General features: G+C 43.8%; 1 protein-coding gene across 1 annotated transcript in view; it reads left to right on the top strand.

Moving 5' to 3' along the window:
• LOC123774536 (insulin receptor-related protein) overlaps window positions 1–26,003 on the top strand; it is an 879,124-nt gene that overhangs the window by 279,763 nt on the left and 573,358 nt on the right. Inside the window, exon 3 of the mRNA XM_069303789.1 lies at window positions 21,230–21,366. Coding sequence (XP_069159890.1) covers window positions 21,230–21,366 — 137 coding nt within the window. The remainder of the gene's footprint in view (window positions 1–21,229; window positions 21,367–26,003) is intronic.

Here is a 26,003-nt window from a genome sequence, read left to right as displayed (position 1 = left end):
ACAAAGACCACTTAGCTGTAGGCAGAAATAGTAGTAATCGTTCCGTGAACTTGTATAATCGTCGTCTGAAATGTGTTTTATCCAACCCGTCCTCTTAAAAATTGGCTCGTATGCGCGCTATGGCCAAATATGGAATTAATTTGAAATGAAATCCACTCACAAAAGTGACGTACTGTTCCGTTTTCTGTTTGAGGTGTCCGGCTTACTCACTAAGGGTAGGAGAGGAAACTTTCCATTAACGTTTTTCATAACGTTTTGAAACTTTATGAGAATTTCCTGGCCACCTAACCTATCAGAGGACCCTTAACTTACTGTTGTTGAAAAAAAAAAATCCCAAATTTATTTTAATTTTTGTTTTAATTTTTAAATTACGTCCATATTCGGCCATACGGGCAAACGGCCAAAAGCGACGTTATAAGAGTACTCTGGGAACACGTGAGCGTCGAGGAGGTTATCATCTCGCTTGCATTTGTACTCCAGCTGAAAGACGACTCACATGTAAAATCTATTGGAGCATATATTATTCCTCAAGTATTCATAGAAATGAATGTGAATAGCTAAGGGGAAGGAGACTTGCGAGTTTGGTATTGAGGGCTCGCATCATAACGACACATTGTCTTATCTAAAATATTTAATGCAGCTACAACAAACCAGACAAGAACAAACTAATACGCCAAACACGGTGTCTGTGACGTAATGAAGCTGCTGCGTCTTGTTGGCGTCCTGGGTGCATGGATCGCTCTCTATGAAGACAATTGTGTGGTCAACTTCCAGATTCTCTCCTTAAATATGGCATCGCTTGCCAGTCTCTCCTCCTTCTCCCTGGGGTAGCTCGTGCATGCACTGTCGCGTTACGACGCGTTGAATATTTCCTACGCTTTATTTAATTTCCCGAGTTGATGGAAATGAGATGTATCAGAAACTATAGAGAACTAATTGGTCTTATTTGACAATATATATAAATTCTCATTTCTTAATTATTAGATAAATTCTATGCGATGGAAGAGTGCTGGATAGAAATTTTAGCCATCTGTGAATGTGCTGGAGTAACAATTCGTAATTGTGTGAATTATGAGCAGCAAATAAACAATATTGTTAACTCGAATATTAACATATTATCAGCTTGAATTCACTGAGTATATTCGTGCAATAGGGTTATTAAATAATAATTCACATTAAAGAATGTGATATAAGGAGAACTTAATACAATTCTTGGGAATGTAAATATTTCCCCTTTCGTCATGTGTGCTGATGCAACACCTGACTAGAATTTCTGGGAAATAAGACGATATTATGCCTTATTAAGTTAATCTCAATATTACTAAGTGATCTGTTAGTAGAGTTAGTAAATTATATTGAACATTACAAGAATAGTTTCTTAAGGTACTGAATGTCAGTAATAAAATGTTGGAAATTTCCAACATAACTCTGGGGGGAGAAATTACGGGTCGCAGTTCATAATTAAGTACTGACGTACCTATTCCTCTTCCCTGAAGTTATATTCATTAGATTAGTAAGTTAGTATATTTGTATGTACATAACGGAAGTCCCTTATCTGTGAAACAGATGTGACTAAGTCTTTTTGGGAACATATCAGAATTTAGATATTAAACATTAATTCTGCTTACGTTAGGAAATCTCTAAATCTACAGCAAATTTAATGATTGGTGTCTCAATGACTTGTACTGGTTAAGTAACTGGGTCATTGAATCATTCTGCAGATCTAAGAAATCTTCTTTTCATCAGGAGATGATGTGCTCAGGTTGACAGGGTTACTGTCTTCTGAAACGTGGGCTGAATTTACCTTTTAAAAATATTCATGTTCAGCTAATTCTAGAGGAACAAATTTCTGGAGTTTTTAGGTTGGTCATACCTTGACACTGGACCCCTAACTATTCTTAAAGCACCTTGGTGATCAGGATGAACAGCAACAATTTTGCCTATGGGCCAATGTGACCTGGGTTCATCACTATCAACTAGGACTAGATCACCTGGTTTTAAATGAACTTTATTATATGGGCTTGCAACTCCATAATGGTACTCTCTCAGAGCAGCTAGTTATTCACGAATCCACATTTCATTCCACCTCCCTATCACACTAGAAAGATGTTTGTAACTTTCCACTAAGTCACTTCTTCCAACACATGAGGGTTCTTTCAAATCCTCATCCTCTAGAGAGATCAGAAGACTCAGAAGACTACCATGAATCAAATGAGAGGGACTCAGGGGCTCTCTCTGGGAGAAGTCATCTGAAAGATAGGTTAATGGTCTGTTGTCGACTCGTGCTTCTATTTCTGTGACAACGATTTGCAACTCGGTAAGGCTAATCTTGTGTCGGTGTAAAGCTTTTCTTAAACATTTCTTCACAGTGCCTACCATGCATTCGTAAAATCCTCCCTGCCAGGGTGCTCGAGGAGATAAGAATGTCCAGTGGCACTGTCTTTGCTTTAAGACTGCACGTACCTCTGGATGATTCCATATTTCCCTTAAGCAAGCTTCTCCTGCCACACAGTTTGATCCATTATCAGAGATCACTAGTTTGGGACAATATCGACGTGCTGCAAACCTGTGAGTGTCTTGTAGGAAAACTTCTGCAAGTCTGGAATACAAATTATCAACAAGCACACACGTACTACACCACACAACACCCGTCCTACTACCAAAACTGGACGAATCACTTTCAAAACAACACACCCTGGACCTGGGTTAGTGGGGGGAGAACTACCAAAGCCCACCAAAAGTGACACGCAATGTGGGAAATCATTCATATTTGCAAACATACAAGGCTTGAAACCAAAATCAAGAAATAAAGTTAAGTTCATAAATGGCCTCCTAATAGAATCGAACTCAATAATTGGTGTATTTACAGAAATCCACACAAAAGACCACATGGATAGTGAAATGTGAATTCAGAATTATAATCTATATAGATGTGACAGAGTAATTAGGTCAAGTGGAGGAGTAGGTCTGTATATTAAAGAGGAGTTGGCATGCACAGAGCTCCTGAACTCGTCCAATGAGGTGGTAGAGGTACTTGGAATCAAGGTAGAAAATATGAATCTGCTTATTATTTTAATATACAAACCGCCACATGCAACAGTTGAGGAACTCACTGAACAGATCTACAAAATAGAGAATATCCTTGATAACCTAGCAAACCCAGTACCAGATATCATCTTCCTTGGAGACTTCAATCTACCCAGTTTAAAATGGAGAATAGTAAACAATAACATCATAGCAGGAAGTCAACCTGGAAATAACCAACCACAGGTCAGAGAACTACTGAGATTCTGTGACAAATTCTCGCTCAGTCAGCAGATTACAGAACCAACTAGGAACGAAAACACGCTGGACCTGATATTCACGAACAATGAGGAGCTAATCAGAGATATTACTGTCTCAGACACTACGTACTCGGACCACAAGCTCATTATAGTGCAACTTAACATTAATAACGGTAGTAGGCCCCAGGAGAAACAAGCGAGAAGGGCTATTCAATAAATTCAATTTTAATAATAAGAGGATAGACTGGGAGAAAATAAACAGGGAACTTACAAACATTCAATGGGAAAATGTTCTAAGAAATAAAAATCCTACACAAGGAATAGAAAAACTGACTTCTGAAGCATATGAAGTCTGTCTGAAACATGTTCCTTTGAGGAAAGCCAGAAAGAAGTCCAATGTAGAAAGAGAACGCAGACGACATTACAAAAGAAGGAAGAAATTAACGGAAATTCTTAAGCAGACACAACTCTCCATACAGAGAAGAAATAATTTAAACAGGGAGATTGAAGAAATCGAACAGAGACTGAAGCATTCCTATCAGACTGAAGAAAGGCAACTAGAACAGAAAGCAATTCAAGAAATAAAGAAAACCCCAAAATATTTCTTCACATATGCTAAATCAAAAGCGAAAACCACTGCCAGTCTTGGACCTATTCGTATTAGTGAAGGTTCATACACTGAGGATGACAAAGAAATTAGTGAAATCCTAAACAAGCAGTATGAGGACATGTATAGCACTCCGATACTCAGCATGAAAGTGGAAGATTCGGACAATTTCTTTATGAATGATACTCAAACACCTGTAAATATAACTGATATCAACACGAGTGTGGTAGATTTTGAAAGAGAAATTGACATGCACTCAGCCCCGGGTCCAGACTCATGGAATTCAATATTTATAAAGAAATGCAAAGTGCCAGTAGCACAGGCACTCAGTATAGTGTGGAGGAAGAGCTTGGACACTTGGGAGATACCAGATGTGCTTAAAGCAGCTGACATTGCCCCTCTACACAAGGGTGGTAGTAAAGCATTGGCAAAACATTATAGACCAGTTGCACTAACGTCCCACATAATAAAAGTATTGGAGAGAATGATCAGGAGTCAGGTCACTAGATTCATGGAAACCAATGACCTCCACAATCCAGGCCAACATGGATTTAGAGCAGGAAGATCATGCCTCTCACAGCTACTTGACCACTATGACAAAATCACTGAGGCATTAGAGGAAAAACATAATGCAGATGTCGTGTACACAGATTTTGCAAAGGCATTCGACAAATGTGACCATGACGTGATTGCACACAAAATTAGGTCAATGGGTATAACTGGTAAAGTAGGACGCTGGATACTCAATTTCCTGTCGAACAGAACACAAAGAGTAACAATCAATCAAGTAAAATCGAGTCCGAGCGCAGTTTAAAGCTCTGTACCTCAAGGTACAGTCCTTGCACCACTGCTTGTTCCTTATTCTCATATCAGATATAGACAAAAACACAAGTCACAGCTTCGTGTCATCCTTTGCAGATGATACAAAAATCAGCATGAAAATTACCTCTGCTGAAGACATTGATAAACTACAAACAGATATTAACAAAGTTTTCGATTGGGCAGCAGAAAATAACATGATGTTTAACGGTGATAAATTCCAGGTACTCAGATACGGCAAAAATGAGGATCTTAAACATAATACAGGGCACAAAACACAATCGAATCTGCCCATAGTAGGAAATCAGCATGTCAAGGATTTGGGAACAATGATGTCCGGCGATCTAACGTTAGGGAGCATAACCAAGCAAGTATTGCGTCAGCCAGAAAAATGATAGGATGGATTACGAGAACCTACAAGTCCAGAGATCTTATCACAATGGTTGTACTCTTCAAATCACTTGTATTGTCCCGTCTTGAGTACTGTTCAGTACTCACTTCCCCCTTCAGAGCAGGAGAGATTGCTGAAATTGAGGGAATACAGAGAACATATACAGCACGCATAGACGAGATAAAGCGCCTAAATTATTGGGATCGTCTCAAAGCTCTCCAAATGTACTCACTAGAAAGGAGACGAGAGAGATACCAAATAATATACACATGGAAAATACTGGAGGGACAGGTCCCAAATCTGCACAGTAAAATAACAACCTACTGGAGTGAACGACATGGAAGAAAATGCTGAATAGAACCAGTAAAGAGCAGAGGTGCCATGGGCACAATCAGAGAACACTGTATGAACATCAGAGGTCCACGGTTGTTCAACGTCCTACCAGCGAGCATCAGAAATATTACAGGAACAACCGTGGACATCTTCAAGAGGAAACTAGATTGTTCCTCCAAGGAGTGCCGGACGAACCGGGCTGTGGTGGGTATGTGGGCCTGCGGGCCGCTCCAAGCAACAGCCTGGTGGACCAAACTCTCACAAGTCAAGTCTGGCCTCGGGCCGGGCTTGGGAAGTAGAAGAACTCCCAGAACCCCATCAGCCAGGTATCAACCAGGTATCACATGGTGTTTACAAAAATAAATACACATCAAGAGTTGGTTATACACGGATCTAAATGTTTTACAACAACAACAAAAATATAGCAGATACTGAGTGTTGGATGAAGTAAATATTTCATATTAGTATTGTAATGTCCATCATCGACATAGTATTAGTAATTTAATTTCTTGTAAGTTAATCAGTGTAAGATATGATCATTATAAAAACTTCCTCACAGTCATCAAGACGTCTATACTCATTGTAATGATCCATTCACCTACAGTAGTAAATAATAATATTATTAACGAATGTTCACAATTATCACGACTTGTTCATTTCGGGAGCTACATTATCCTCATATGAGCATCCTCATATGAGCTGTATGAGGAAGACAGATGAGTTAGGGAGACATGATCACCAAATACAAATTCTCAGAAAGTTAGCAGAGTAAGCAAGGATGGATGGAACATTCAACACAGGTGATACACTCACGGCATTCGCACCGCTGAAAATAGTTAAGTAACCCATCTTTGTATCATTTCTTGACTAAAATATCTCTTCCATGCATCTTTGCACATCGAATATTACTCTCTTTCACGTCAGCTTTATTCTCAATGACATGCTCAGAGACATCAAAATACGATTCTTGCTATAAAACGATATTCACAGTGACAAAGATTACCCACAAACTCGTCAAAATATTATTCACGCTATCAAAAGGTATTTCTTGGAGTCAGTGAGAATACACACACAATGACATCAAACTTCTATTCACACCATCAAATCCGTTCTCAGTGTCATCTAAGACGATTTTAAAGACCGTTATGGATCTTTTAGCATATTAAGTATCTCACTGCTAACTTCAGAACTGCTTTCAGAACCTTGTATAGCACACATATGCAAGACTAATGCAGGAGTTTGCGGCCACAGCCCAGAGCCCATACCTTGTCAAGCACAAGACTAAGCTGGAAAAAGTTCAGAGGAAGCCAGTAGTCCCTGAACTAAGAGGTCTGAGTTAGGAGGAAGGGCTTCGTGAAATGCCTCTCACATCGCTGGAAGACAGGAGAGCTCGGGGAGACGTGATCACTACCTACAAATTCTAAGAGGAATCGTCGGGGTAGATAAAGATAAAATGTTTAACACGGGGTGTGCGAACAAGGGGACACGGGTGGAAACTGAGAACCCAAATGTATCACATGGGAACGTTAGAAAGAACTTTTTCAGTTGAAGAGTAGTTAACAGATGGAATGCATTAGGCAGTGATGTGGTGGAGGCAGACTCCATACTCACTTTCAAATGTAGATATGATAGAGATCAATAAGCTCATGAAACTGGCCACCAGTTGATTGAGAGTTAAGGCAGGACAGAAGAGCCAGAGCTCCTCCCCGGCAAGCACAACTACTTGAGTACATCTAGGTGAGTACTGCGTTGCACTTACTAATGAAAGATGCTCTCTAAACGTGTTCACGTATTTTAATGTACTCTCCAAGATTATTTAATTATCATTTCACACGCTTCAACGTCAGTTTATATATATATAAAGTTCTACTCTTTAGACGTTCTTTGCGCATTAATTAATCTCTCGTCATAACAATCGTAGTTCACCATTCACTATATAATTAGTCAATTATATTTTTTTCCTATTTTAATCTTATATTCACTTTATGCAATAATAAAACTTACTAAATCATGTATTTAACCAGTCATAACCAACTGAATTTTTTTTATAACACTAAACATTTTCAACTTTATGTAGTAATAAATGTAATATATTTATGTTTATTAATTATGCTGATAAACGCATTCCCTCTTCCACCGCATGTTAAACAGTTCTATGATCATCATTTCATCACCTACATAACCGATCTGCCTACTACCAACCCTATCCAGATGTAGTTTCCTTATCACACACCTGCAAATACACATACACATACATTTACATCACAAATTTGCGCATGGAATCTCCTCCTCTTCCTTATATAAGAAACATGTAGATGTGTGTAGACACTTACACACGTATCATTACAATCACAAAAACGTGTTCATCTTATCCATACGCTTAGTTCACACACTTAAACAAACACAGACTTGCACATGCACACATTCACTAAGTCCTTTAACTTACTCACATTCTCAAACGTGCACAAAAGTTCATAAACTGAGTCATACAGGTAAATACGCTTATGTACTGTCATATATACACTCTTCCTCGTTACTTAGCATGACTCACATTTCACTTACTCACTTTAAGGTACTCTGACACAAATACTATTTTACATTGTTTCGTAAAACTCATATCTAAGCGATTTACCTATCTTATCATATGATAGGCTATTTGTATTGCTATCCCACCTGTTTGTTTTGCTTCCAATCTGTATTATTCTTGGTAAAGCGTAGTTTTTTCATCTCTCTCTTACATAGACAATTAGCCTCAACCTTATCCATCCATTTCATCTGCAGCATAACATAGCATTCTCATCTAGAAGATGTTATTTTCATTATCGATCCTTCTAATCGAGGGTTACATTTCATTCCAAGATTGTAAGATCTCCACCTTGTAGGTTGCTGCTAAGCCAACCCGTATTTTGTTTCCCCTTTTTTGACTCTCGATGATGAAACTGCTCCTGTATTAAGATATTAAGATATATCTCGAATGCAAAGGCATCAAAAACGGTTTTAAAGATCAAGATGGTTCTTCCAGCATATTAAGTCTCACTGCTAACAGCTGAACTGCCTGTTGATGGATACTTCACGGTTTGGAAAGATGCAGAATCGATTAAAAAAAATGGCAGGTGTCACTGACAATGACGGAATGGAATGGGTAGGTGAGGGAATGTGAGATCGGATGTGGTTCCTTGGATAGAGGAAGGGCGGTGCCCAGATGCTACTAAGTTGGCACTCTCCTTCTGGTTAGTGTAGTTGTAATGGTCTTCTGTGATAGACTGTGAGGTCCTCGGCAGACGCCCCCTACAGGATAATGTGTGGACAACCTCAGTGACCAAAAATGGTTATTAGTCCCTCACCGAACGCGTTAAACGATTTCGGAAAAGCCAAGGTCTATTGGTATCCAGCTGTTGACACACAGGGAAATCACATCGATTAGTGGAGCCCCACCCACACTCACTTCTGAAGGAGGCGAGTGCTACAGACACCCCCCCCCCACTGCTATGTGAGTATAACATGTACACACACACACACACACACACACACACACACACACACACACACACACACACACACACACACACACACACACACACACACACACAGAAATATGGAACACGGCTAATGTAATCCCTATATACAAAAAGGGGTGACAGACAAGAGGCACTGAACTACAGGCCAGTGTCCTTAACTTGTATACCATGCAAGGTGATGGAGAAGATTGTGAGAAAAAACCTAGTAACACATCTGGAGAGAAGAGACTTCGTGACAACCCATCAACATGGGTTCAGGGAGGGTAAATCTTGCTTTACAGGCTTAATAGAATTCTACGATCAGGTGACAAAGATTAAGCAATGAAGAGAAGGATGTGCGGACTGCATTTTTTTGGACTGTCGGAAAGCCTTTGACACAGTACCCCATAAAAGGCTGATGCATAAGCTGGAGAAACAGGCTGGAGTAGGGCGCTCCAGTGGATACGGGAGCTTCCTAAGCAATAGGAAGCAGAGAGTTACAGTGAGGGGTGAGACCTCAGATTCGCGTGAAGTCACCAGTGGAGTCCCACAGGGCTCTGTACTCGGACCTATCCTGTTTCTGATATACGTAAATGATCTCTCAGAGGGTATAGACTCATTCCTCACAATGTTTGCTGACGACGCCAAAATTATGAGAAGGATTAAGACAGAGGAAGACAGCTTGAGGCTTCAAGAAGACCTGGACAAGCTGCAGGAATGGTAAAACAAATTGTTGTTAGAGTTTAACCCAAGCAAATGTAATGTATTGAAGATAGGGGTAGGAAGCAGAGAGAGATACCAGAGAACCAGGAATGAGTATGTCAGGGTGAGAAGAGAAGCAGAGAAAAGTTATGAAAATGATATAGCAAACAAAGCCAAGACCGAACCAAAGCTACTCCACAGCCAAATCAGAAGGAAAACAACAGTGAAAGAACAGGTAGTGAAACTTAGAACAGGCGAAGACAGGTATACAGAGAATGACAAAGAGGTGTGTGAAGAACTTAACAAGAGGTTCCAGGAGGTCTTCACAACAGAACAAGGTGAGGTCATTGTGCTAGGAGAAAGGGAAGCAAACTAGGCGGCCTTAGAAGGGTTCGAAATTACGAGAGAGGAGGTCAAGAGACACCTGTTGGATCTGGATGTTAGAAAGGCTGTTGGTCCAGACGGGATCTCGCCATGGGTACTGAAAGAGTGTGCAGAGGCACTTTGCTTGCCACTCTCCATAGTATAGTAGGTCACTGGAGACGGGAGATCTACCAGAAATATGGAAGACGGCGAATGTGGTCCCAATATACAAAAAGGGCGACAGGCAAGAGGCACTGAACTACAGGCCAGTGTCCTTAACTTGTATACCATGCAAGGTGATGGAGAAGATGTGAGAAAAAACCTGGTATCACATCTGGAGAGAAGGGACTTCGTGACAAATCGCCAACATGGGTTCAGGGAGGATAAATCTTGCCTGACTGGTTTAATAGAATTCTACAACCAGGTGACAAAAATTAAGTAAGAAAGAGAGGGCTGGGCGGACGGCATTTTCTTGGACTGTTGGAAAGCCTTTGACACAGTACCGCATAAGAGGCTGGTACATAAGTTGGAGAGACAGGCAGGTGTAGCTGGTTAGGTGCTCCAGTGGATAATGGAGTACCTAAGCAATAGGAAACAGAGAGTTACGGTGAGGGGTGAGACCTCCGACTGGCGTGAAGTCACCAGTGGAGTCCCACAGGGCTCTGTACGCGGTCTTATCTTGCTTCTGATATATGTAAATGCTCTCCCGGAGGGTATAGATTCATTTCTCTCAATGTTTGCGGACGATGCCAAAATTATGTGAAGGATTAAGACAGAAGAGGACTGTTTGAGGCGTCAAGAAGACCTAGACAAGCTGAAGGAATGGTCGAACAAATGGTTGTTAGAGTTTAACCCAACCAAATGAAATGTAATGAAGATAAGTGTAGGGAGCAGCAGGCCAGATACAAGGTATCATCTGGGAGAGGAAACTCTTCAGGAGTCAGAGAAAGAAAAAGACTTGGGGGTTGATATCACGCCAGACCTGTCTCCTGCAGCCCACATCAAGAGGATAACATCAGCGGCATATGCCAGGCTGGCCAACATACGAACGGCATTCAGAAACTTGTGTAAAGAATCATTCAGAACTTTGTATACCACATATGTCAGGCCAATCCTGGAGTATGCAGCCCCAGCATGGAGTCCATATCTAGTCAATGATAAGACTAAACTGGAAAAGGTTCAAAGGTTTGCCACCAGACTAGTACCCGAGCTGAGAGGTATGAGCTACGAGGAGAGACTACGGGAATTAAACCTCACTTCGCTGGAAGACAGAAGAGTTAGGGGGGACATGATCACCACATTCAAGATTCTGAAGGGAATTGATAGGGTAGATAAAGACAGGCTATTTAACACAAGGGGCACATGCACAAGGGGACTCAGGTGGAAACTGAGCGCCCAAATGAGCCACAGAGATATTAGAAAGAACTTTTTTAGTGTCAGAGTGGTTGACAAATTGAATGCATTAGGAAGTGATGTGGTGGAGGCTGACTCCATACACAGTTCCAAGTGTAGATATGATAGAGCCCAATAGGCTCGGGAATCTGTACACCTGTTGATTGACGGTTGAGAGGCGGGACCAAAGAGCCAGAGCTCAACCCTCACAAACACAACTAGGTGAGTACACACACACACACACACACACACACACACACACACACACACACACACACACACACACACACACACACACACACACACACACACACACAACACACACACACACACAAACCAGAGCAAACAGGGACCAGCCCAAAGGAGTGGAGATACAAGGACAAAAACATTGTTACTGAGATCCTTAAAGAGGTAAGGATGGAGGAAACTGACCAAAATGTTGAAAAGGTTTTCAGGCTTGGAACGTAGAGCAAGGACAGAGACCGAATGATAAAGGAGGTATTCATGAGCAGGAACACGAAAGAGGAACTGTTAGCAAGGTAGAGCGGCCTAGCAAATGTGAAGAAGTTCAAAAAAGTATTCCTGCAGAGGGATATGGCAAGGGAATAGAGAAGGAAGGCAGCAGAAGTGAGGAAGGAGCGCAGGGAGAGAGAAAGGAATCAGAGAACCACAACCCCGAACCCTACAATCCTAGAGGGGAGTGGGGAACCCTCCTCAAACAGTGAACAGCCACAGGGAGTGGAGCACCACCCCCACATTCTACCCAACAGACACCCTACCTGCCCCATCCCCTGTCAGCATCCCACAAAGTACCCATCTAGGGCACCCTCCCCCAACCTACCCCCCCTTCTCTCACTCACCCTACTCCTCCCACTCACCGCTCTTCCCAGGACTGCCCTTCTCCCCCATCCCCCAAGCCCTCCCTTCTCCCACATGCCCTCCCATCTCTCCCACGCCCAAGCCCTTCGTTCTCCCTCACCCCCCCCCCCTAAGCCCCCCACTCTCCCCCACCCCACCTAAGCCTTCCCCTCTCCATCATTCCCCTAAACCCTCCCCTCTTCCTCACCCACCTCAGCCTTCCCTTTCCCCCCACGCCCCCCAAGCTATCCCCCCTTTTCGGCACCCCCCCAATCCTTCCCTTCTCCCCCATCCCCCCAAGCCTTTTCTCCCCCATGCTCCCCCAAGCGTCCCCGGCTCTCACACACCCCAACCCTTCCCCCTCTCACCCCCCAACCCTCCCCCTCTCATTCTCCCCCCAACCCTCCCCCTCTCTCCCTCCTTTCCCCTACTCTCCCCCTCTCACCAACCCCCCCCTACCCTCCCCCTCTCCCCCATCCCCCAAGCCCTTCTTCCACCAGTCTCCCTGTACCAGATCCTCCCAGCTTCCGCTCACCCCAGATCCCACAGTTCCCCCCCCCCCACCAGCGGAGAAGCAGATGAGAGTCAGTTTCAGGGTAATGTACTCGAACATAGATGGGATCACAAGCAAAGCAAGTGAACTAAGGGAAAGAGCACGAGAAGTGAACCCAGATGTAATCGGACTCACTGAAACAAAACTCTCTGGAATCATAACGAATGCCGTGTTTCCCTAGGAGTACACAGTAATAAAGAAAGAGAGGGAAGGTAGGGGAGGAGGCGGAGTGGCCCTACTCATGAGAAAGGAATGGAGTTTCAAGGATTTGGTCATCCCGGGCTGTGAGGGTTTCAGAGACAACATAGTAGGCACCATGACAATGGGAGGGCCAAGAATAGTAGTAGCAGTAATTTATAACCCTCCACCAAATGACAGAAGACCCAGTCAAGAGTATGAAAACAACAACATGGCAGTTAACACTATAACTGAGAAGGCAGCTTCTGCTGCCTGCAGAAATAGATCCCACCTGCTCATCAAGGCGGACTTCAATCACGGAAGGATTGACTGGGAGAACAAGGAACCGCATGGAGGCGAGGATACGTGGAGAACCGTACTATTGGAGGTGGCGACTAGAAACTTTTTAACCCAGCATGTCAGAGAACTCACAAGGAGTCGATCTAGCCGGTAGGGAGCCGGTCGGCCGAGCGGACAGCACACTGGACTTGTGATCCTGTGGTCCTGGGTTCGATCCCAGGCACCGGCGAGAAACAATGGGCAGAGTTTCTTTCACCCTATGCCCCAGTTACCTAGCAGTAAAATAGGTACCTGGGTGTTAGTCAGCTGTCACGGGCTGCTTCCTGGGGGTGGAGGCCTGGTCGAGGACCGGGCCGCGGGGACACTAAAGCCCCGAAATCATCTCAAGATAACCTCAAGATAAGGATGAGAGGAAATGACGAACCAGCGAGACTCTACCTAGTCTTCACTCTGAACGACTTCGACATAAGAGAAATCGGTTTTGAGGTCCCAGTAGGAATGAGCGACTACAGTGTACTGGCGTTTGAGTACCTGATTGAAGAAGGGTTATTGAACTCGAGGAGGCATACTGAAAACAAAAGGTTAGCATACCGAATGGGAAAGTAAGAGGAGATAAGAAAATTCCTAACAGATATAGCATGGGAAACAGAGCTCAGAGGAAAGATGGCCCAAGACATGATGGACTACATCACGCAGAAGTGTAAGGAAGCAGCAAACAGGTCTGTCCCAGTCCAAAAGGAAAACAGTGAAATGAAGATGAGAAACCCATGGTTTAATCAGAGATGTAGGTTAGCTAAGCAGCAAAGTAAAAGTGCATGGAGAAACTATAGGAATAACAGGACACTGGAGAGCAGAGAAAGATACCAGAATGCCAGGAATGAATTTGTTAGGATGAGAAGAGAGGCAGAAAGACAATACGAAAATGACATCGCAAGCAAGGAAAAGACTCAGCCTAAATTGTTGCATAGCCACATTAGGAGAAAAACAAAAGTAAAGAAACAGGTCATGAAATTAAAGATAGGGGCGGAAGGATTGACTACAAACGACAGGAAGTGTGTGAGGAACTGAATAAGAAATTCCAGGAGGTCTTCACCTAAGAGCAAGGAGAGATTCCAGAGATAAGAGAGGGAATAACTAACCAGGAACCACTGGAAGAGTTTGAGATTACCAGCGGGGGAGTAAGGAAGTGTTTACTAGAGATGGATGTGACAAAGACTATAGGCCCAGATGGAATCTCCCCTTGGATACTAAAGAAAGGAGCAGAAGAACTGTGCCTGCCACTCTCCATAGTGTATAACAAATCACTGGCAACAGGGAAACTGCCAGAAATTTGGAAAGCAGCTAACGTAGTCCCGATATACAAGAAAGGGGATAGACAGGAGGCACTGAACTAAAGGCCAGTGTCCCTAACCTGCATACCATGCAAGCTGATGGAGAAGATTGTGCGAAGAAAGCAAGTGGGACATCTGGAGCGAAGGAACTTTGTAACACAGCATCAACATGGGTTCAGGGATGGCAGGTCCTGCCTCACAGGGTTACTTGAATTCAACGACCAGGCAACAAAAATCAAGCAAGATAGAGAAGAGTGGGCAGACTGCATATTTTGGGATTGCTAGAAAGCCTTTGATACAGTACCACAGAGGAGTCCAGTGAAAAAGCTGAAGATGCAGGCTGGAGTGAAAGGGAAGGTACTCAATTGGATAAAGGAGTACCTAAGCAACAGGCGACGAGTCAGTGTGAGGGGTGAGGTCTCAGACTGGCGAGACGTTACAAGTGGAGTCCCGCAGGGGTCAGTCCTTGGACCTATGCTGTTTCTGATATATGTAAATGATCTATCAGAGGGTTTAGAATCGTTCCTCTCATTGTTTGCTGATGATGCAAAAATTATAAGGAGGATTAAAACAGAGGGTGATAGTATGAGGGGTACAAGATGACCTAGACAGACTGAATGAATGGTCCAACAAATGGCTACTAAAGTTCAACACGAGTAAATGCAAGGTCATGAAACTAGGTGGTGGAAACAGGAGGCCAGACACGGGATACTGAATGACGAATGAAGTACTTCATGAAACGGACAGAGGGAAAGATCTAGGAGTTGATATCACACCAAACCTGTCTCCTGAAGCCCCCATAAATAGAATAACGTCTGCGGCATATGCGAGGCTGGGTAACATCAGAACAACCTTCAGGAACCTGTGTAAGGAGTCATTGAGAACCTTGTACACAGCATATACAAGACCAATTCTGGAGTATGCGGCCCCAGCATGGAGCCAGTACCTTGTCAAGCACAAGACGAAGCTGGAAAAAGTTCAGAGGTATGCCACTAGACTAGTCCCAGAACTAAGAGGCATGAGTAACGAGGAAAGGCTGCGGGAAATGCACCTCACGACACTGCAAGACAGAAGAGTAAGGGGAGACATGATCACTATCTACAAAATCCTCATGGGTATTGACAGGGTAGATAAGGATAAACTGTTTAACACTGGTGGTACGCGAACATGGGGTCAAAGGAGGAAACTGAGTACCCAAATGAGCCACAGGGACGTAAGAAATAACTTTTTCAGTGTCAGAGTAGTTAACAGGTGGAATGCATTAGGCAGTGATGTGGTGGAGGCTGACTCCATACACAGTTTTAAATGTATATATGATAAAACCCAGTAGGCTCAGGAATCTGTACACCAGTTGATTGACAGTTGAGAGACCAAAGTACCAAAGTATCCCCGCAAGCACAAATAGGTGAGTACACACACACACACACACACACACACACACACACACACACACACACACACACACACACACACACACACGCTATAGGGGTCTGCTAGCTGAGTGGACAGTGCGTGAAACGCGTAATCCTGTGGTCCGGGTTCGATTCCAGGCGCCGGCTGAGACAAATGGGCAGAGTATCTTTCACCCTGATGCACCTGCTACCTAGCAGTAAATAGGTACCTGGGAGTTAGACAGCTACTACAGGTGCTTTCTGGTGATGCTTATTGGGTGTATGTGTGAAAAAAATAGTTAGTGGCAATTGATTGATTGACAGTTGAGAGGCGAGCCGAAAGAGCAGAGCTCAACCCCCGCAATCACAACTAGATGAATACAACTAGGTGAATACACACACACGGTCCTGACTAATGCGGTGATACACTCTAATGACCAGAAGAACAATTGATTAAGTAATATCAACTGATTGACCTGTCACAAGCAACAGCTGTGGCGGAAGTTATGAGAGGGGAGGGGAGCGAAGGGAGCCGGTCGGCCGAGCGGACAGCACGCTGGACTTGTGATCCTGTGGTCCTGGGTTCGATCCCAGGCGCCGGCGAGAAACAATGGGCAGAGTTTCTTTCACCCTATGCCCCTGTTACCTAGCAGTAAAATAGGTACCTGGGTGTTAGTCAGCTGTCACTGGCTGCTTCCTGGGGGTGGAGGCCTGGTCGAGGACCGGGCCGCGGGGACACTAAAAGCCCCGAAATCATCTCAAGATAACCTCAAGAAGGGGAGAGGTAAGAGGAGGACAGCAGCGAGCAAAACAGACCAGTAGTCACAAGACCTTGGAATTGAATGGTGGTGTGTGTGTAATATCCTCGTGTGTGACACTTGTGATGTGAGAACGTCTCCCCCACCCACTGCCAACATTAACCTTGTGGTGCTGGTGGTGAACGGTAAAGAAGCTGCTATACAGACACTCCATACAGGATATGTGGAGACTGGGAGACCACGTTCAAGCAAAGTGTACATATGATAGAGCCCAATAGGCTCAGGAACCTGTACGTCACATGAATGACAGTTGAAAGGTGGGACCAAAGAGTCAGAGCACAACCCCCACAAGCACAACTATGAGAGTACCCACAAACACTGTAGCTCCGCCCACCCGGTGCGAGCCTGCGCGGTGTGAGCCAACCAAACAGCTATCCAGCTTGTCTTCTAGGTCATCCCTAACCTAACCTAACACGTGCTGCATCCAGTCTCCTAGTTGAGGCCATGCTAGCCATATGCGAGCTAGAAGGGCACCCACCCGCTCTGAGCTGAACCTACGGGCAAGAAGGACACCCGCCCACTTAGACGGTGTCGGCTGTGCGCTTTACCTGCTGCTTCCCCCCCCCCTCCCACACCCACACCGTTTGTACACCTGTACACTCACGGTTGTCGGCAACCCTAACCTAACACACGTGCTGGGAGCCAACCAGCATGCTATGACTACGACCACGCGGCACCTGCAGAACTTCCGGTGCACCAGCTGGCATACTTGAGCCACCTGTTCCACCACAGGCAGTCATAGTCATCAACTCCCCTACTCTCCTCTACCTTATTACCCACGGTTGTAAGTGATGGCAGACTCCCCATTCTGTCCTCTGGCTCCTCATTTTCCCTGCCAATGAGTCTGTATAAGATCTATGTCGCTAATTTCTCCACTCGGGAAGTTCCCAGTGATTTTGGGGGAGTTCACTTTAGTAACCACAGTGGGAGGGGGGAACCTTTGCTCTAACACCCATGGAGGTGGTCACTACACACGCAGCACCTTAGTAACCAAAGAGCTGACCTTTGCTCTGACACCCACGGAGGTGGTCACTACACACGCAGCACCTTAGTAACCAAAGAGCTGACCTTTGCTCTGACACCCACGGAGGTGGTCACTACACATGCAGCACCTTAGTAACCAAAGAGCTGACCTTTGCTCTGACACCCACGGAGGTGGTCACTACACATGCAGCACCTTAGTAACCAAAGAGCTGACCTTTGCTCTGACACCCGCGGAGGCGGTCACTATACATGCAGCACCTTAGTAACCAAAGAGCTGACCTTTGCTCTGACACCCACGGAGTTGGTCACTACACATGCAGCACCTTAGTAACCAAAGAGCTGACCAGTAACCAGAGAAAGTGAGTGGCAATTTTTAAGCCTCTGGCTTTAACCTAGTTTCTGTTGACTGTATTACCTGCTCACCTTCCTTTAACTTAAGTTCTAACCCCGTAAACTGCTTTGCTTTGCCAGACTGGGTTGTGCTAACTCCACATTTTCTAGTAAGTTTTCTCACTACATTGTGTACTAAATAGATCGAGTCATGAATAAAATTTGAAGAGATAACATAAAAATAATGTATTTAAACAGAAAATCAACTGCATATGAGTAAAGTTCATGTTTATTTGAACAGTATTCAGAAACCTAGACAAAAATATTTTCCAGACCATCACATACTAGTGTGTGAAGAGATTGTATGTTCTATGTTGGAGACTTCAGGCTGAAGGCGCAAGGGGACATAAGGAGTCAGCAAGCCGTTGAGTTGCTTCGCCAGTCTGTACGTGGGTGTGGGTATTCCTCCGAAGGAATTTGTTGGAATTTGTTGACCTACTGCGGGGAACACTGGCCACAGGGATAAGAGCCTCACTGGACGTAGAATCACTGTTTACCAACGTACCTGTGGATGAAACAATCGGGATGATAGCGGACACAGTGTATCGTGATCCGGCCTGTACTGCTCTTGACATACAAGAAAACATTCTAAGGAAACTACTCCAAGCTTGTACTAAAGAGGCACCCTTCTTGAGCCCGGATGGGCACATGTATAAGCAAGTAGATAGGGTCGCCATGGGTTCTCCCCTAGGTGTCCTGTTTGCGAATTTCGACATGGGCACCATCGAGCAAAAGGTCTTAGTCGACATGAACTTAAAACCCGCCATATACTGCAAATATGTTGACGACATTTTTACACAGGTACCTGATGTCAGACATCTGCAGGAGCTGAAGGAGGCATTTGAGCAGAATTTTGTGTTGCGTTTCACTTACGAGATGGAGAAGGATGGGAAGCTGCCCTTTCTAGATGTAACAGTCATGGAAAGGAGCGGAGGTTTCCACACTGTAGTCTACACTAAGGAAACAAACATAGGAATGTGCCTAAATGCCAACAGTGACTGCCCAGACAGGCACAAGAGGAGTGTTGTTAATGCTTATGTCGACCGTGCTCTCAGCCACAGCTCAGGATGGAAGCAAGTCGATGAAGAACTCTGTAGGGTAAGGCAGGTCCTAGTCAACAACGGCTTCTCCAATGGTTTTGTTGAAGACATCATAAGAAGGAAGCTGAAACGCCATGCAACCTCTGAAGAGACAACTAACACAACACCTCTACCTCCTATTAGACTATTTTACAGGAACTTCTTTTCCACAGCTCATAAAATGGAGGAAAGGGTCCTGAAAGATATTGTTAATAGAAACGTTATCCCTACAGACAAAAATCAGAAGATACAACTGACGATTTACTATAAAACCAGAAAAACGGCCAGCCTACTCATGAGAAACTCTCCAGACACAAAACAGAACGCTTTAAAAGAGACTAACGTCGTCTATGCCTTCAAATACCCACTTGGGGACTGTAAGCTCCAAAAAACCCAGTATATAGGCAAGACAACAACATCTCTTTCTAGGCGTTTAACGATGCATAAGCAACAGGGCTCCATTAAGGAACATATAATCTCTTCCCATAACCAAACCATCGCCAGAGAAATCCTAGTAAACAACACAGAAATCATCGATAGATACAGCGATAGCAGGCGGCTTGACGTTTGCGAGGCACTACACATCAAGAAGTCAACACCAGCAATCAACAGCCAATTATTGCACAACTATATTCTACCCACCTCAAGACTCCGCTCCAATATAGAAGCATCAAGAAATATGGACCAATAGGCTTTCTACAAACACTTCTATTCAATACCCATTGTTTCTGTTCTGTCTTGTGTTGATACTTTTAATACCCTATTAATATCCCCTCTTGTTCTGTCTTGTGTTAATGCCACATCACCCCTCCCACCTCACTCAAATGTAGATATAAAATCAGAGATACGTAAGTTCTAATCAGTTGTGTATTTGTGAAGTCTTTGAAAATGTAATAAGTTTTACGAAACGCGCCTGTGTCGCGTCAGACTAGAAATAAAAATGAATTTTGGAGAAGTGATTTTTGATTTACCTCCAACAGTGAAGCGTAATGTACGAAAGATTGAGAAAATTCGTGTTAGAATTATTAATCTTACTTTTTCGGTCATATTTAATAATATATATATATATATATATATATGTATATATATATATATATATATATATATATATATATATATATATATATATATATATATATATATATATATATATATATATATACATATATATATATATATATATATATATATATATATATATATATATATATGTATATATATATATATATATATATATATATATATATATATATATATATATATATATATATATATATATAAAGAGATAAAAGACGACTGTGGTTGGATTAGAATAGTACCGCCTGTCTTCACACATAGTCGTCACACGAGTGACAGCTAAAAAAGGTGTATTGCAGCAGCAGAAGCTATAATATGCAAGCAAAGTTTTGTAAGTACATTTGCATATAGAGCGCTTTGGGAGCGTATTTGTCTGCTTTGTTGATAACCTGGAGAGGGTAGTTATTATCCTGTTTGTTAGCTTAGTTACGGTAGTTGTCTGCCTAGTTGATATCTCGGGAAGGGTAACTGCCTGTTTGATAACTAGGGAAGGGAAGTTATCTGATTGGTTCATATTTTGGTGAGGGTGGTTATCCAGTTGATATATTGTGGTGGGTAATTGTTGGTGTTGGTTATACCACAGGGAAGATTGTAGTTTGTCTGGTTGATAACTTTGGGGGTGTAGATATTTGTCTGGTTGGTAAATTGGGTTAAGTAGTTCTCCATCTGGTTGATGACTTGGGAAGAGTAGCTGTCTGTTTGGTTAATAAATAAAAAATAGTTTAAACTTCAAGAACTGCCTGGAATCTTAATGAAATAATATCGTAGAGTTATTCAATTTAGAGTACCAAAGAGAGAGTGAGAGAGTATAATTTCAGTAGATGCAGGGACTGGTGTGGGTGTCACTTTAACTAACACTGACCGTTGTCTCTGTCTGTGGCAGCGCGACAAGTGGTCCGTTGAGCGCCTCTCTGGGTATACCTTCCCTGACCTGAGGGAGATCACCCACCACCTCCTCATCTACCGCGTCTTCAACCTCACCTCCCTCAGGCGACTCTTCCCTAATCTCGCTGTCATCAGGTGAGTGTCAAGCTTCCTTGTTATTATCATAAGAATTGCTTCTTGCAGTTGACATCATCATGTAAGTCTTATTTTACTTGGTAATCATCAAGCAAGTCTTACTGTACTTGGTCATTGTTACTCACTCCCGGTGAAAAAAAAGCGGCTTATGCCTGACACAAGAATAACTGTTACCCAGGCCTATCACGTTTACTGTATTAAGGGTATGATCGCCAGACCCCTGTGATAAGGTGCTTACAGCTGCAGGCACCTCTATGTTTTTTAGGAAGGGACACAAAACACACTTACAAAAGTATTAACTTATAATAGTAACATTTATCATTATACACAATAATCTTCACTGGGCAACTATTTGGATCTACAGAATAATTATAATGCAGTGTAGGGCTAGTTATTAACTCTTGTCTCCACAGACGATTATCAACTACATACAGAGCAAAAGAAATACACTGAACTTAACCTAAACAAGTAGTTAGATGTGACCAACACCAACTCTCACCCGGGACTGACTCTCTCTAAACCCAACTGCTCAGACATCCACCTCACCTCACACACTCTCTCAGTTATCAAAGAAACTGATATAATTTCTAAACTAACACACTATATAAGAAAGTATCCACTTGCAAACAGACCCAATAACACTTACATAATAGTATATACATTCTACAATGGTAACTAAAAATATAAACATTCTTAAATGATATATGAATTCTATATGTTGAAACAACTGACAGCTCAACCAGTCGACGAGAGTAGCCGTCCCCTCACACTAGACTTTCGCTCCCAACACACGTTCAGTCCCAGACAAAGCCATGACTCTCTGACCCCCTCTCATATAACTGAAAGTCTTACTGTACTTGGACATCATCATGCAAGTCTTACTTTACTTTGTCATCATCATGTAAGTCTTACTGTACTTAGTCATCATCACGCAAGTCTTACTGCACTTGGCCATCATCACGCAAGTCTTACTGTACTTTGTCATCATCATGTAAGTTCTACTGTCGTTCGTCATCATCATGCAAGTCTTACTGTACTTGGTCATCATCATGCAAAATATTCCAGCTTTAAGCTGGGTGGGAAGGAGGCAGAGGTTGGGGTTCTGCAGCAAGTATGGTGGATCAACCCAGGCTCGGGGAGAGATATTTCCCGCCGAGAAGTACTCCGGATGTGAGGGCGCTGAGTTTCCCCGGATGTAAAGATGGTGATTGGTTGGGCGTTGGTGGGTTTGACCATTGGGAGAGCGCTCTGCCGTCACGTCACGTGATGTAGGCGCTCGTGGCAGAAGCGTAGGCCTCATAATTATATAGCAATCTGTAGTTTTTTCCCTACAGTACATTAAACAATATAGCAGCCTTGGGAAGAAGTGGCTACTAAGACCTGCAACCCTGCTGAGAAGTTGGTGACCAGTTCACCAATTTTGGAGCAACGGGAGTCTGGGACTTCCATCCCAGGCTCGTGGGATTTCTTGTGTCGAGCTCGTCGGTGACGAGCTCGACACAAGAAAATTTTTTGGGGGATGAACGTGTGTACTAGATGAAGCAGAGGACACAGAGTGCGGTCCTCATGCGAATGGGTCTGAATGGTTAACTGAACATTCAGTGATGTAGTGTGAAAGATCATGCCCCAGTTCTTGCTCACAGAGTTTGCACCCGGAGTGCTCAGGATTGGGAGATCCGTTACTTGTAGCCACCTACCACAGGTAACAGTAACCCAACCTGATCCTGGCAACCACTGTGTCACACAGTCTGGTGAATGTTTTGTGCTGCCCATAAACATAGGTTTCAGATCTGAACAAATCATTGCTTTTAATACTGGTGTTTTCAGGTCGTTGGGAATCAGTAATTTCTCTTTTATCAGACCTGAGTGTTTGGAACAATATAGTTTTGACAGCAGAAATGGGGATACCTAGGTCTAATTCAACTTCGTCTTTGTTACACGCTAATTTGGCTCCTTTGTGTTAGGAGGTTATCTTATCTTGAGGTTATCTTGAGATGATTTCGGGGCTTTTTTTTTAGTGTCCCCGCGGTCCGGTCCTCGACCAGGCCTCCACCCCCATAAAGCAGCCCGTGACAGCTGACTTACACCCAGGTACCTATTTTACTGCTAGGTAACAGGGGCATAGGGTGAAAGAAACTCTGCCCATTATTTCTCGCCGGCGCCTGGGATCGAACCCAGGACCACAGGATCACAAGTCCAGCGTGCTGTCCGCTCGGCCGACCGGCTCTCCCGACCAGGATGATTTAAGCAGTAAATTAATAACTAAGATTGTAATTGTAATGTCTTCTCACAGACATAATAACACAGGATAAAAATCCCCTCTTGTGTATTTATGAAATTTATGTAAGGAATTTACACCGAGTCTTTTGCACATATGTGACTGCCTCCACACATGTAATAAGTATAATGATCCTAGCCCTTGTGTTGGAAGTGAGCTGTGTTGTTTACCATACCGTTCATTTGATAAGTATAAGTATAGACGCCACACCTGTGACAGGTAAAACTATGCTTTTCTTGAAAAACAGCGCCATCTATTGCATGTAAGAGCAACACACATGCTATGCTAGATTTGTTACAAATTCCATTTCAATGTTTCTGATTGCACTGATAAATTGATTATTTATAGATTGATTTATTTTCATTTTGATTTAATTATCTTGTGTGAATTGCGTTTGAATTGAGCTGTGTTGTTTACCAGACCGTTCATTTTGTGGGTATGTTTTTTTTTACATTTTTTCATATTTTCATTTCATTTTTTAACTGTTTTTCTTATAATTCAGTGATGGGAACATCAGGTCATTTGAAGTTCCCAATTTTCTGATGGGAACATCAGATCATTTGGGAATGCATTGGACGAGGGAGTGAGGAAGGCGAGGGGATGGGAGTGGGGGATGTTGGGGATAACGAGAAGACAAGGGAGGTGGGAATGGTTGGGAGGACGAGGGACCAGGGGGAGTGGGAGATGGTGGGGAGGACCACGGGATGGTGGAGTTGGGAATGGGTAGGAGGACAAGGTGACAGTGGAGTGGGGGGATGGTGGGGAGGACAAAGGGATTGGGGAGGGGGTGAATGGTGGGGAGGACGGGGGGAATGGTAAAGAGTACTAGGGGATGGGATATGTTGGGGAGGATGATGGGACGGTGGAGTGGGGAATGGTTACGGGGACGAGAGGACGATTAAGAGGGAAAGGGTGGGGAGGACAAAGGGACGGGGAAGGGGGAAATGGTAGGGAGGACGAGGGGACGGGGGTTGAGAGGAATAATGGGGAGGACCGAGAGACATGGGAAGGTTGCCTTGGCTCAATAACGCACATGCGTTATTGAGCCACAGCAACGCATGGCGGGGTACATCTAGTACATAAATATATATATATATATATATATATATATATAACTGAAAACTCACACCCCAGAAGTGACTCGAACCCATACTCCCAGGAGCGACGCAACTGGTATGTACAAGACGCCTTAATCCACTTGACCATCACGACCGGACAAAATGAGGTGATAGCCGAGGCTATTTGAACCACCCCACCGCCGGCACTCGGATAGTAATCTTGGGCATAGCATTTTACCAAATCACCTCATTCTTTGGGGAACACGAGAGGAACACAAATGCGAACAAGCCTGAATGGTCCCCAGGACAATATGCAACTGAAAACTCACACCCCAGAAGTGACTCGAACCCATACTCCCAGGAGCGACGCAACTGGTATGTACAAGACGCCTTAATCCACTTGACCATCACGACCGGACAAAATGAGGTGATAGCCGAGGCTATTTGAACCACCCCACCGCCGGCACTCGGATAGTAATCTTGGGCATAGCATTTTACCAAATCACCTCATTCTTTGGGGAACACGAGAGGAACACAAATGCGAACAAGCCTGAATGGTCCCCAGGACAATATGCAACTGAAAACTCACACCCCAGAAGTGACTCGAACCCATACTCCCAGGAGCGACGCAACTGGTATGTACAAGACGCCTTAATCCACTTGACCATCACGACCGGACAAAATGAGGTGATAGCCGAGGCTATTTGAACCACCCCACCGCCGGCACTCGGATAGTAATCTTGGGCATAGCATTTTACCAAATCACCTCATTCTTTGGGGAACACGTGAGGAACACAAATGCGAACAAGCCTGAATGGTCCCCAGGACAATATGCAACTGAAAACTCACACCCCAGAAGTGACTCGAACCCATACTCCCAGGAGCGACGCAACTGGTATGTACAAGACGCCTTAATCCACTTGACCATCACGACCGGACAAAATGAGGTGATAGCCGAGGCTATTTGAACCACCCCACCGCCGGCACTCGGATAGTAATCTTGGGCATAGCATTTTACCAAATCACCTCATTCTTTGGGGAACACGTGAGGAACACAAATGCGAACAAGCCTGAATGGTCCCCAGGACAATATGCAACTGAAAACTCACACCCCAGAAGTGACTCGAACCCATACTCCCAGGAGCGACGCAACTGGTATGTACAAGACGCCTTAATCCACTTGACCATCACGACCGGACAAAATGAGGTGATAGCCGAGGCTATTTGAACCACCCCACCGCCGGCACTCGGATAGTAATCTTGGGCATAGCATTTTACCAAATCACCTCATTCTTTGGGGA

This window comes from Procambarus clarkii, chromosome 51 (assembly GCF_040958095.1).
Source record: "Procambarus clarkii isolate CNS0578487 chromosome 51, FALCON_Pclarkii_2.0, whole genome shotgun sequence".
NCBI lineage: Eukaryota > Metazoa > Arthropoda > Malacostraca > Decapoda > Cambaridae > Procambarus > Procambarus clarkii.
The sequence above is the reverse complement of the archived record's forward strand: the minus strand, read 5'-3'. Positions and strand labels throughout refer to the sequence as shown.